This window comes from Sus scrofa, chromosome 14, assembly GCF_000003025.6.
Source record: "Sus scrofa isolate TJ Tabasco breed Duroc chromosome 14, Sscrofa11.1, whole genome shotgun sequence".
NCBI lineage: Eukaryota > Metazoa > Chordata > Mammalia > Artiodactyla > Suidae > Sus > Sus scrofa.
The window spans coordinates 128,707,867-128,721,703 of record NC_010456.5 but is presented as its reverse complement, the minus strand read 5'-3'; the positions used below and the strand labels follow the sequence as shown (position 1 = coordinate 128,721,703).

General features: G+C 37.6%; 1 protein-coding gene across 1 annotated transcript in view; it reads left to right on the top strand.

Moving 5' to 3' along the window:
- CACUL1 (CDK2 associated cullin domain 1) overlaps positions 1–13,837 on the top strand; it is a 67,201-nt gene that overhangs the window by 27,402 nt on the left and 25,962 nt on the right. Inside the window, exon 4 of the mRNA XM_003483565.4 lies at positions 12,805–12,900. Within this exon, the coding sequence (XP_003483613.3) occupies positions 12,805–12,900 (96 nt within the window). The remainder of the gene's footprint in view (positions 1–12,804; positions 12,901–13,837) is intronic.

Below are 13,837 nucleotides of genomic sequence, written 5' to 3'. Positions count from 1 at the left end.
TTTATCTCAAGAAATTAGAAAAAAGAAAGAGAAATGAAAACCAAAGAAAGAATTAGATCACCATCTCTGCCAGTAGACTTTTGGAAAATAAGAAATATTCAGGGAACTATGGTACAAAGCAGAGTAATGAAAGTGCTGTGTCTGACTCCATGGTCATAGCCAGATGGAGAAATGAAGAGGAAGGTGGCATTAAAAATATGTCATGAAGAATGGATAGATGTTTGGGGAGGGGGTGTTTTGAGCTGAGAGGACTTCATAAATAAAGGCAGTCTTTGGAGAGGTTTGGGTAACAAGGAGTGGTCCTATGTGGGCAGAGTGTAAGGTATTAGGGGGAGATTGGAGATAAGGATGAAGAAGGCAGATTGGAGTCAAACTGTAGATGCCCTTAATGGCAGGGTTGCATTTTAGGAAGCAGTGGGGTAAGAGGATACAAGATGGATTGGAGTAGGAAAGAATGAGATGTGATTGCAGTAGACTAGGTGAATTACGGGTCCACAGCCCCTTATCTGTAATTCCAGAATACAGAAAAAAACTTTGAGAATGAAAGTTTTCCCCTCTAAGTTTGGCACCAAAACTCATTTAGAGTAAAACTTCATTTACACTCATGTGAGGAACTTAGTGGGAACATTCAGAAACATCTCTGTTGGTATTCCCAATCTCTGCTGGGCATTTTGTATAGTATATGGTATATCTGAACCTCAAAAGCTTTGGGTTATGGCACATCTGGCCCCAGGAATCGTGGATGAGAAGGTTTGGACCTTTTGGCAATGAACGGTAGAAATGGGTGCTGGGGGCACATTGACAGTATAGATAAGACAATGACTAGTTGGAAGAGAGGTGAGATGAGAGGACTGAAAAATGCCATTTTGGTTTCAGTGGAAGTGTTAGAAGTTGAGAGAAGGGCCTTGAGAGAGGGAAGGAGAATGATAGTTTTAGATGTTTAGTTTGGCTAACGTTTACTGAATGTCCATGTGCCAGGCATTGTGCTAGATGCAAAGGGTACAGCCATAAATAAGATGCGTATATTCTCTGTACTATTTAGGAGAAAGGTGTAATGATCATTTTAATATACTGGAATGTGATGAGTAGTAGGATGGAGGTATGAAATGAGTCACAAGTCTTCCTAATTTTCTCTTGTGAAATGTCTCAAATTTATCTCCTGCCACTTCCCTAGTTTAGGTCCTTATGCATACTTGCCTGAACAATAGAAAAAGATTTCTAGTATGTGTCTTGGTCCTACACCTTCCCTCAATCCATTTTGTTTATTTTTCAGACTTATTATATTGTTCTTCTTTTTTTTTGGCTTTTGAGGCCATGCTCAAAATACTGGGTATGGGAGTTCCCATGCTGGGGATCGAATCAGAGCTGTAGCTGCCAGTCTACGCCACAGCCACTGCAACGCCAAATCCAAGCTGCATCTGCAGCCTGCACCACAGCTCACGGCAATGCTGGATCCTCAACCCACAAATCGAGGCTAGGGATCGAACCTGCATCCTCTTAGATACTAGTTGGGTTCTTTTTTTTTTTTTTGGCTATTTAATATGTCCTCTTTTGGAGAAGTATTTGTTTAGATCCTTTGCCCATTTTTTTGTTTGTTTGTTTGTTTTTTGTCTTTTTGCTATTTCTTGGGCCGCCCCTGCGGCATATGGATTTTCCCAGGCTAGAGGTCCAATCGGAGCTGCAGCCACCGGCCTACGCCAGAGCCACAGCAACTCGGGATCCGAGCCGCGTCTGCAACCTACACCACAGCTCACGGCAACGCCGGATCGTCAACCCACTGAGCAAGGGCAGGGACCGAACCCACAACCTCATGGCTCCTAGTCGGATTCATTAACCACTGCGCCACGACGGGAACTCCATTAGTTGGGTTCTTAACCCCCCGAGCCACAACAGGAATTCCTCATTTTTTTAACCTTTTGACTCTCATACTCTACAACTGAACTCAGCAAGGCTCTACAACTGAACTCAGCAAGATAACAGTATTTTGTGTAACAGTTTTTTAAATTTAAATGAGGGAGTGTCTTTTCATCGTTGTGTGTTTTCTCACTGGGTTTCTTTTGCCACATTTCTTTCCTCGCTTCCCTTTCTGCAGAGGAGAGACATTCTGTTTGTCTGCTAGGGTTTGCCCAGCTTTTTAACTTCTCTTCGCTGCCGTAGCACTTTATGTTGCTGCCAGTCCTTAGTTTAGCACTTGGCCTGTATTTCGTTACCAGCAGGATGTCGCTTTTACAACACTAGGAGCTTGAGGGCAAGAATCCTGATTTACTAGCATTGGTTTCTCTTGGCCTGTTGTAGTCTTAACTAAAGTACTCAGATAAATATGCTGGTCATAACGCTATTGACCAGAGGTTTCTAATTTTCTACTTTTTGGGTACATGCTTGCTAGGGGTGTATTTCTCTATCTCACTGAAGCTAGACTTGGCCAAGTGCTTTGGCCTGTGGATTGAGAGAGAGAGTGAACTGTGTTTGGTGAGGTGGGTACCTGTATGGAAAGATCTGAAGCCTTTAAGATCAGCTGTGCAATCTTCCGCCTTTCTCCTTCTCTCCCGAGTGTTCTAGATGGTAGCGTCTCCCTTAACCTGGGTCCCCGAGTATAACATGGAGCAGACTCTCAGGGTGGGCATGTGACATGGAGAAAGAAGGCTTTGCTGTGTGTATTTTTTCCTTTTTTAAAACACATTCAAAAAAATTATTATTTTGTCTTTTTGCTTTTTCCAGGGCTGCACCCACAGCATATGGAGGTTCCCAGGCTAGAGGTCTAATCGGAGCTGTAGCTGCCAGCCTATGCCACAGCCACAGCAACGCGGGATCCGAGCCGCATCTGCAACCTACACCACAGCTCACGGCAACTCTGGATCCTTAACCCACCGAGCAAGGCCAGGGATCGAACCCGCAACCTCATGGTTCCTAGTTGGATTCGTTAACCACTGTGCCACGAAGGAAACTCTGTAAAAAATTACTGTTTTTTGTTGAGATACAATTCACATACCCAAACATTCACCTTTTTAAAGTGGGTGACTCGGTAGTTTTTAGTATAGTCACAAAGTTGTGCAGCATTGTCACTGATTTCAGAACATTTTTGTCACCCCAGAAGGAACCCAGTGCTCACTAACAGTTGCTCCCTCATCTCCCCTCTTCTCAGCCGCGGGCAACAACCTATCTACTTTCTGTCTCTGCAGATTTTCCAATTCTAGACACATCATAGAAATGGAATTAGTCAGTATGTGGCTTTTTGTATCTGGCTCATTTAACTTCGCATGTTTTCAAGGTTTATTCATGTGAATAGCATGGTGCTTCATTACTTTTTTATGGCTGAGTAACATTTCATACTGAATATTGTCTATCCAAGCTCTTGTTATGTTAAGTCACTGAGATTTGGGGGGGGTATTTTTTGACGAATACAGTGAGTACTTGAATTGACAATATTTAAAATATTTGGAGAGCTGAATTTAATGGATATAATATCCTTCACTCTTAACACTGTTTTAAATGAAACTTCCACATTTTGACTATTTTTGTGTACATCTAAATCCACTAGAGCAGTTGGGAGGCATTTTCTTTCCACATACTGTTGATAAACATGTTGTATATATTGATACACTGTATTGAATTGAGAGTGTATTTTTTCTTTGGCAAATCAAAATATTCTTTTTTCTTTTTGTCTTTTTTTCCCCCCAGGGCCACACCTGTGGCATATGGAAGTTCCCAGGCTAGGGGTCAAATTGGAGCTGCACAAGTCAAATTGGAGCTGCAGCTGCAGGCTGTGTCACAGCCATGGTAACACCAGATCCAAGCTGCATCTGCGGCCTACACCCCACAGCTCCTTAACCTACTGAGCGAGGCCGGCATCGAACCCATTGCCTCATGGTTCCTAGTCGGATTCGCTTCTGCCGCGCCATGACGGGAACTCTCTTTGATTTCTTTTAAGCTAACTATATCTTGGTTGAGTTAAATATAGTTTGACTCTCAAACCAATTAGTAATGGAAATGAATAGAAACAAATCATAATCAGTCAACATTGCTTAACTTTGACTCACTCTTCACAGATCCCAGATTACCTATAAAAGCTTTATTTCCAGACTGCCAACAAACAGAACCAGATTTTCTTTGTTTAAATCAGAGCAACGATTGGTTTGCCATTTGTGTTTTGTCCAGTGGGTGGCAGCATAACTCAACTAGTTGCATGCAGTCATATGATGTATATTTTTTAAAGGCTATAATTTTTATATCTGTTGAATTACAAAATGTTAAAAAAAAACTTTCATTCTCCTCAGATAATGCTGTTTACTCCTTGATAGAGTAAGGAAGATATTAGATAATAAGAACATTACCTGTTAGCCTTTCTACATAGATTTCAAGTAAATATCACTGACAACTGGTAGGTAACTCTTCACATATGTATTCTACAGGAAGTTTTTCTGAATAAGTTATTTGATGACCTATTTTGAAATCCAAACTAGAACTTAAAGCAGTTGTTATAGCAAAGTTGTTCTTGTCTCAGGGAATTTGCCAGTGAGACACCTTAACCTCAGTCAGTCTATAGGCTTCCATTCAGACCATATATCTGATGTTTACTATTACCCTTTGAGGGCAGGGTCTGGTTTTTTTCCTTGTGTCCTCATAGGGCTTAACATAATGCCAGGCCCCAGGCAGAGATTCAGTAAAAGTACTTACTAGTTGATGAAAGTAAAAAAACATGTTTGTCTTACAGCTGAGAATACTAGAACCATCTACTTATTCCAGTTAAAACAGCATCCTGAACTCGGGAAAATGGAATTTGTGATGAGCAGGGGAGTCAAATCACTTAAATAACAAAGTTATTTACAGTTGTATATTGTCACTGTGTACAGAGTACTTTTATAAATAACCTTGTTGTTTTGAGACAGATTTATGTACTTAAATTGGGAAAGATAAGGAAAAGAGTTTCCTTTAAAAGATAAGCAAAAAGGGATAAGTGGTAATTTTTGCTCAGTGTTAGAAAAGATGAGGTGTCTAGGAAGTTGAGAAGTCATCTTAGTCCAGCAGACTTCTTTGGATGTTTTCTTTTTTTAATTTTTAAATATGTAATTATTTTTAATCTTTTTACAATTACCTGTGTGATTTTTAAAAAAATTTTTATTGTATAGTTGACCTACAATATTGTGTTAGTTTCAGGTGTATAGCAAAGTGAATCAGTTGTACAGACACATATCCATTCCTTTTCAAATTCTTTTCCCATGTAAGTTATTACAGAGTATTGGTAGATTTCTCTGTGTTACACAGTAGGTCCTTGATACTTCATTATTTTATGTATAATAGTGTTCATATGTTAATGTCAACCTCCTGATTTATCCCTCTCCAGGTGTTTCCCTTTGGTAACCATTAGTTCGGTTGCAAAATCTTGAGTCAATTCTGTTTTTGTGAATAAGTTCTTTTGTATTATTTTTACTGGATTCCACATATTAGTGATTTCATATGATGTTTGACTGACTTCACTTAGTATGATAATTTCTAGGTCCGTTCATGTTGCTGCAAATGGCATTATTTTGTTCTTCTCTGTGGCTGAGTAGTAGTCCATTATATATAGGTGCCACATACTCTTCATCCATTCCTCTGTTTATGGACATTTAAGTTGCTTCCATGTCTTGGCTGTTGTGAATCGTGCTGTAATGAACATTGGTGGATATTTTCTTTATTAAGTAATCTTTGAACCTTTGAAATTGTTCTTTGTTACCTAGTCAGTCAGTAGAAAGCTAAGATTAGAACCTAAATTTCTCTCATTGTCTTGTGGCTGAGCTAAAGGAATCCAGGATCACAGAGGCTGGACTTTAATTCAGTTAACTGTTCAATTCCAAAGAGTATTTGGAAAATAGGAAAGTCTTATTTTAGAAATAAATGAAGACATTTCCATATAATAGTAATAATAATAATAAATTCAGTTAACTTTGAGAATTAAGAGACCTTAGAGAGAAAAGCCTTGTACTGTCTGTTAGACTTACTTTGACTTCTTTATTGTTGCTTTTAATTAGAAAATAATTCTTACTGCTCCTATTAGGAGGATTTAGTATGTATGGTATAGCTTTTAATAGCTTCCAATATTCACTTACCTCTGCATAACTTAACATTTTAAAAAATATTTTACTATGGAAACAATATCTGTACAGCAGGAATGGGAATGGATGAGAATGTAATGTCAGATTATATATATATTTGTCTATTTGGGAAGAAACTCCATTTTTTTCTGTAGCACCTCTGTCACCTCAGATGTAATTAGCATTGCTTCTGGAGCCTTGATTAACCTTTGTTTTAGCAGTTTGGTATTGCTCTGGAAAGTCACAGCATAACCTGGCTAGATTAAAAGCATATTCCATGCTATCCATTTTTGCTAAAGTTAGTCTAGTAGGGGCAGATTTTTTTTTAAAAATAGGGATTTCTGGAATTCCCTTGTGGCGTAGCGAATTAAGGATCTGGTGTTGTCACTGCAGTGGCTTGGCTTGCTGCTGTGGCACATGTTCAGTCCCTGGCCCACGAACTTCCATGTGCTGCAGGTGTGGCCAAAAAAAAAGGGAATTTCTGATTTGATCCAGAAAATAATATTAAGAGAGCGTTCAGGTCCATTTGTATGGTTTCCAAAAATGCCAAAACTACACTTGGTAATAAAGAAATAAATGTTAAAGGATTATGAAAGAACTATTTGAAAATTTTTGGCATTTCCATTTGACTTAAAAAAAACCCAAAAAACAAAAACAGGGAGTTCCTGTTGTGGTGCAGCAGAAACAAATCTGACTAGTATCCATGAGGATGTAGGTTTGATCCCTGGCCTTGTTCAGTGGGTCGGGGATCTGGCATTGCCATGAGCTGTGGTGTAGGTTGTAGATGCTGCTCGGGTCTGTTCTTGCTGTGGCTGTGGTGTAGGCCTGCAGCTGTAGCTCTGATTCAACCCCTAGCCTGGGAACTTCCATATGCTGCAGGTGAGGCCCTAAAAAGAGGGTTGGGGGGGGCACCTTTTCATTTGTCTGCTTAAATTCCTCACTTTTTTTTGCATATTGCATGCCTTTTCTCCCAGATCATTATATGCATTAATCATAGTTATTTTAAAGTCTCTGTCCAATAGTTCCGACTTGTGGGCATCTCTGCTTCTGGGCTGTTGGGTATTTAACACTTGACTGGTTATGTTTTCTTGTTTTTTTTGGTGTTTTTAATTGAGTGCTGGACATTGTATAAAGAGACAACAGTAGAGGCTGACGTATTTGTGCTTAGTACCTGGCACGCCACTCTTCTGTCAGGCTGTTAGTGTAAGGAATCGAGTCAGTCCTATCAGTGCTGAGTTGGTTTGAGTTTTATTAGAAAAGATTAGCAACAAGCTATCTAAGGGAACTGGTTAAATAAATACTACATCCAAACATTGTACTTATAAGAATAAATTTCTTTAAAAGTGGTTTGAGGACCTCTAAAGATCCCTGAAATCCTTTCAGGGGGTCTGCAAAGTCAAAACTGGTTTTCTGCTATTAGTAGGATCTTTTTTCCCTTTTTTGCTATGTTGATATTTGTTCTGATTGCACGGAAGCAAAGGTCGGTAAAAGTGTTTGATGCCTCAATTTCTCACACAGCAGAAAACAAAAGTATTTCACTTAAGAATGTCCTAGTTGAGGCAGTGAAAGGTATTAGTTTTATTAAACTGTGATCTTCAGTATACTTTAAAAAAATGTTCTTTGTGAAGAAATGGGAAGCTATATATACCGAAGCAACAATAACTGTTTTGAGAAATAGCGCTTGTGTGGTTATATGAGTTTTGAGTTAAAATACCTGTTTTTTTCCCCTATACAATACAATATTTGGAAGAATGTCTGACCGACAAACTATGGGTATTTAGACTGGTATTTAATAGACATTTTCTGAAAAATGAAAGAAGTGTGTCAATTCAAGGAAAATAATGGACAGTATTTGTTGCCAGTGATAAAATTTGAGCTTTGAAATGAAAATTAGAATTTTGGAAAACCTGTATCTACCATGGTGACCTTGATAACATCCCAGTACTTAAAAAGATTCTTCTGATGTGATAGGTGGTGATATTAACATTTTTTTTCTTTTTGATGTTGTGTAGTGAAAGGTGTCATCATTTGGAAGATCTCTGTAACTCAGTATTTTCCAAATGACAGTTTATAATGCTGTAAAATGTATGTGTAAAGCACTGATTCATAGTAGAAGGGCAATAGGTTTTAATGTAATGGGGTACAAAGAATTCATTGATAGTTTTAGATTTCGTGTCAGCTAACCTTTAAGAAACTACCACTTGTCAAGTTTCTTTTTTTTTAATTTTTTTTTCACTTGTCAAGTTTCAAAGAAAAGCATTCACAATTATTTGAAAAGGCTATTAAAATATGTTTTCCTTTTCTGTCTGCATCTCTTGTGAAAGTAAATTTTCTTCATTTACTTTAACTAAAACAGCACATCACAACTGATTCAGTGCAGAGGCAGATGTGCGAATCCAGCTGCTCTGTTAAGGTAGAGACTTACAAAACTGTAAAACAATACCACTCTTCTTACCAATTTTTTGTGGGAAAATATATTTACTTATATGTAACTGTGGTTTATAATATAAAATAGTTAACTGTATTTTAACATTAAAAGTGAGAAAATGTGATTAGTTTGTCAACAAACATTTTTAATTTCTAATAAGGTAAATATTAATAGATGTAACCTATATTATAAATAAAAGCTTTTGGGGATTTTCAGTTATTTTTATTTATTTATTTTTTTTAATTTTTTTTTTTTTTTTTTGCAGCTTTGGTTCTCACTTAAGATCCAGTAAATTTATTTATTTATTTATTTATTTTGTTTGTTTGTTTGTTTTTTGTCTTTTTGCCATTTCTTGGGCCGCTCCCATGGCATATGGGAAGTTCCCAGGCCAGGGGTCAAATCGGAGCTGTAACCACCAGCCTACGCCAGAGCCACAGCAACTCGGGATCCGAGCTGCGTCTGCGACCTACACCACAGCTCACGGCAACGCCGGATCGTTAACCCACTGAGCAAGGCAGGGATCGAACCCGCAACCTCATGGTTCCTAGTCGGGTTCATTAACCACTGCGCCACGGCAGGAACTCCCGATTTTCAGTTATTTTTAAAAGTATTAAAGGTTCCTAAGACCAAGATGTTTGAGAATCACTAGAATGACACAGTCTCCAAGACACATTGTTAAGAAAAGTACATATAGATTGGTATGATTTTAAGTTAATATTCATGTGAAAAGATTATAAATGGGATATTTATTTTCTTGTATATACGTAAAATTCCTCCAGAAGGACATAAAGGAATTACAAGGGTTGGTTCAGCAAGGAAGGAATGAAAAGTAAACTCTTTAAACTCTTGAGCTCATTTGTATTTTGAATGCATTACTCATAGTAAAAAGAAGGACTTAAAATATCACTACCAGCTGTATTGCAAATTTCAGGGAATCTAAGTCTGCTATGAAAAGTTGGAGCAGATTTAGAATAATGGTTGTTTTTCTGGTGACATGCTTTTTTTCTTATTTGGGAAGAAAATTAAGCTTGCTTATGTTGAGAATGAAAAATTTAATTTAATGTCCAAGCCAAATACGTTCTGGTGAAATTACATAAATCAAATAGGTAGCAGTTTCCCCTGATAGTGCCCAAAGTATACTGAACCTAAGTTTTAAGGAGGAACAATTTAATTTTTTTTTTTTTAACCAACGGTTATTTCTAAGTTCCTAGTAAAGAGATTGGATTTATTTTAGAAGACTTAGAATGTGTAGTCTGTCATTTAAGAGATTTTGAATAAGTGCTGCATGAAATGTGGAAGTACAACTAAGTAGACTTTGGTTCTGACATTTGATTGGATGCAAAAAGTGCTTTTTAATCCTCATAAGCTTTGAGGCTTTGGGAATTCTGAAAAGAATAACTAAGGAGTTCAATTTTATTTATACTTTCTGCTGTTAAGTGTAACTTTTGATCAGTGTTCATACTTTTGACTTTTAGATTAAATGTCCTTTAATGAAAAGGGAGAATTATTTTAATGCAGAAACTCTTCAGATTTTCTTTTTCTTATAATACTTCTAAAATTTATTTCTTTGAATACTGAAATATAATTTCTAGAGTTCTTTGAAGCAGTTTAGAGAAAGATATAACATGAAATTCTGTTCATTAGTTAGAGTAAAAGGTTTGCCCATAATGTGGAACCATTTCCACCAGTTCTTTAGTTATTAACAAAGAATGCCTTTAGTAATGTTACTGGATTTTTCTGAAGCATCAGACAAATGGGTAGTTAATTCAGAAAGGAGTTTACTTACTGCTTCCATATACATGTGTAATAGTTGACATTTTTAAACGCGCTCACATTACTTTCTTTGATTCTCCACACATCTTGGAAGTGGCACAGTTAGTATTTTTCTTATTTTTATGTGTATGGAAATTGGAATTCAGAGGGCTAAATGAATTGCCTTATGTCATATAACCTTGTTAAATAGCAAAATAGCAATTTAGATTTGAGTGTGGCTAGATTCAAGATTTAGATTTAAACAATGAATATTGAAGCAAGACTCTCCTAAATGCCAAAAGGAAAAAAAAAAAAAAAAAAAAAAAAGGCATTTCTTTACCTACTGCGTTCCAGGTTTTGTAGTTTGCTCTAGATACCCAAAGATAGCACACAGATCTGGCCCTCCAGTGGCTGAAAGTTTAGCGGCAGAGACCACCCAGGGACAAGTAAGTGCAGTGGTGCCCTCTTAAAGGGCTGTGTATCTCACTTTTGAGGAAGTGAGTCAGGTCTTGAAGGTTGAATAGGAGAAGTTAGCCAGGGTGAGTCTGGGACTGTTAGTAGTTCCTAGTGATTGCTGTGCTGGGCTACATGTGAGAGGAGCAGGATGTGAAAGCAGAGAGGTAGGTGGTGTGCCCTGAAGTTGAAACCGAACTTTCTTTTTGAAGGTTTCACAGTGCTAAAAAAGGAATGGGAATAGATGGAACGACTCGGTTTGAACAAGGTTTGAGTCTCAGTTCTTGAGCTTATTAGCTGTGGGACTGTGGTCGAGTGACTAAATATTTCTGAGCCCCAGTTGCCTCAGATGTAAAATGGGAATAACATTTAATTTATTGCAGTAGGAGGACTAAGAAAAATGTGAAAAGAAGCACCTAGTGGCCAAACCTGATGCAAGAACTCAGTAATGGAAGATGAATTAGAAGTAAGGACAGCTCCCTACACATACTCTAAGCTTCTAAGTAGAACTGAAAAAAATGAATTAAATCTTATTTTAAAATATTATGGACTGTTTGGGCATTTCTAAAACAGTTTAGCTGAAATGGTTTTATAACTTCAATGTTTAAATTTAATATTTTGGAGTCTTTTCAGTGGGGCGTTTCTTTATATCCTTGTTTGAAAGCCAGACTTTGTGTATGATATGGCTGTCAGGTTATGAGGTTGTTACAAGTTAGCCCTTGTGTAGAGTCAGTTTTGTTGGCTTGATGTTTTGTGCCAAGCCCATTCCTCCACCTCTCTTGCCCAGGAATGAATTCACAGCTGGAAAGACCTGGATCTGTCATCTCTTAAACACTATAATTTTAGGCAAATCCTTAAATTGTAGGCAAACACATTTGTGTGTTTCTTCTATATGAAAATGGCACCTAATTAATGTAGCTTTAGAGAATAAAATTAAATAGTACATGGGTGCATTTGTAAAACGCATTAATCTACTTGGGCTGCTGTAACAAAATACCACAAACTGAGTGGTTTAAACAACAGGAATTTGTCTCGTTCTGGAGGCTAGGAAGTCCAAAAATAATGATATCAGCTGATTTGGTGCCTGATGAGAGGTCTTCTGGCTTGTAGACAGCCATTCTCTTTACGTGTGCTCCCTCACATGGCCTTTCCTCTGAGTGTGCTCTGGGGGAGGGGAGGGAGAGGAAGGGGAGGAGAATGTGCCCTGGTGGGTGTCTTTTCTTATAAGGACACTAATCCTCTAGGATCAGGACTCTACCCTTACAAACTCATTTTGCCTTAATTACTTCCTTACTCTAAATGCAGCTGCACTGTTAGGGCTTCAGCATATGAACTTGTGTGTGTGACACACAAACACACACACATTCATTCCACAACATGCAGTACAATTGGAAGTTTTTTCTTTGATGCTGTATGACATGGTATGTGGTAACAATGAGTAAATGCCAATCATATATTATATTTAACTGCTCTCCAGAGCTGCATGTGTGTATAGACCGTTTGAATGCTACTTCCTAGCCAATAACGTTTATAATCCGTTAGCTACAGGGGTGGTTTATGACCGAGTTATGTTACTGTGCTTACAGTAGATATAAGATATCAGCAGACTTTCTTGTAGTGTGTTAAGTCCATACCACAGTCAGAATATTACTGTGCTTACGGTAATTATAAGATATCAGCAGACTTTCTTGTTGTGTGTTAAGTCTATACCACTTCCTTGATTTTTCCCTACCTTCCAGGCCCTAATGTGGTTTGGTTCCCATAGTAAATGTCTATGTTCAGTGATAATTTTAAAAATCGTATCATTTATCTTGATTGCGAATTCACCTTTTTATTTTTTAACAGAGCAGGACTTTTAACTAATGTGGTAAGGTTACACATTTTAAAGACAGCTGAATCAGACCTCAGTTTTGCATAGCAGATTTTGGAGCAAAGATAGAAGTCTTAACTAAACTTCAAGATACAGGCCTCTTCCTTTTCTTTTTTGTGAATTTCAATATGATTTTGATTGACTTGTAGGTCTGTTTGCATTTTAGATTGTGCTGGAAGATCTTCATACCTAGTTTCCCAGGATGATCACGTTTATGCTCTTTCTCACAGGCCAGCCCTCCAGACCTTTATATTGAAAGATTTAATCTAGCTCTTGGACAATATATGGGAGCATTGCAGAGCATTGTGCCTCTTTTCATATATATGGTAAGTTAGGTCTCTTTCCCCTTTCTAGATACCTTGGTTTATTGGTTTAAGTGCAGATAAATGTGTAAAGTTAAGCATATTCTATTATTCTTTTACTATGTATTGTGTTAGAAATGGAAATTAATCTATTTCAGCAATGTTTGATAGTGTTGCCATAGAAGACTTATTTAGACTTTTACTATTTTAAAATTTCATAAATGCCATTGCTGAAATAGACAATTAGGCATTAATTATTTCAGCAGTCGCTCAATTAGCATTTATTATATTTCTGCCCATGTGGAAGATACTGTACTTGGAAAATAAAGATATGTAAGAAAGATTTCTTCACAAAGTAGAGAGTTAAGACATGTATCTGAAAACATGATGTATAACAAATGCCCAGTAAGTTATCCCATAAAACGTAGAACAATAAAATCTGATTTCATTGTGGTGATCATTTGAAGACTTGTGCCATGAGTATAATTTGTTATCTGTTGTCTTTGTTGACTAGTCATTTCCCCTCCTCTTTTAATATATAAAGTTACGAGACCTTTTTTTTTTGGTCTCTTTTGCCTTTTCTAGGGCCGCTCCACGGCATATGGAGGTTCGCAGCCTAGGGGTCTAATCGGAGCTGTAGCCACCGTCCAACACCATGGCTCATTGCAACGCCGGATCCTTAACCCACTGAGCGAGGCCAGGGATCGAACCCCCACCCTCATGGTTCCTAGTCGGATTCGTTAACCGCTGAGCCGCCACAACGGGAACTTCAGAGTTATGAGATCTTAATGTTAGTGTTTCTCTTGAATGGAAGAGCCCTTATTAACCATTGTTACAATTTCTCTGTTGATTAGATTTGTAGAGCCTACATTCTGTAGCACAGAGATGGCCGTATGTGTGATGCCAGTCTTCAAAACGACTTATTCTCTTTAAGATACACTTTACTGAAAAAAACAAGACA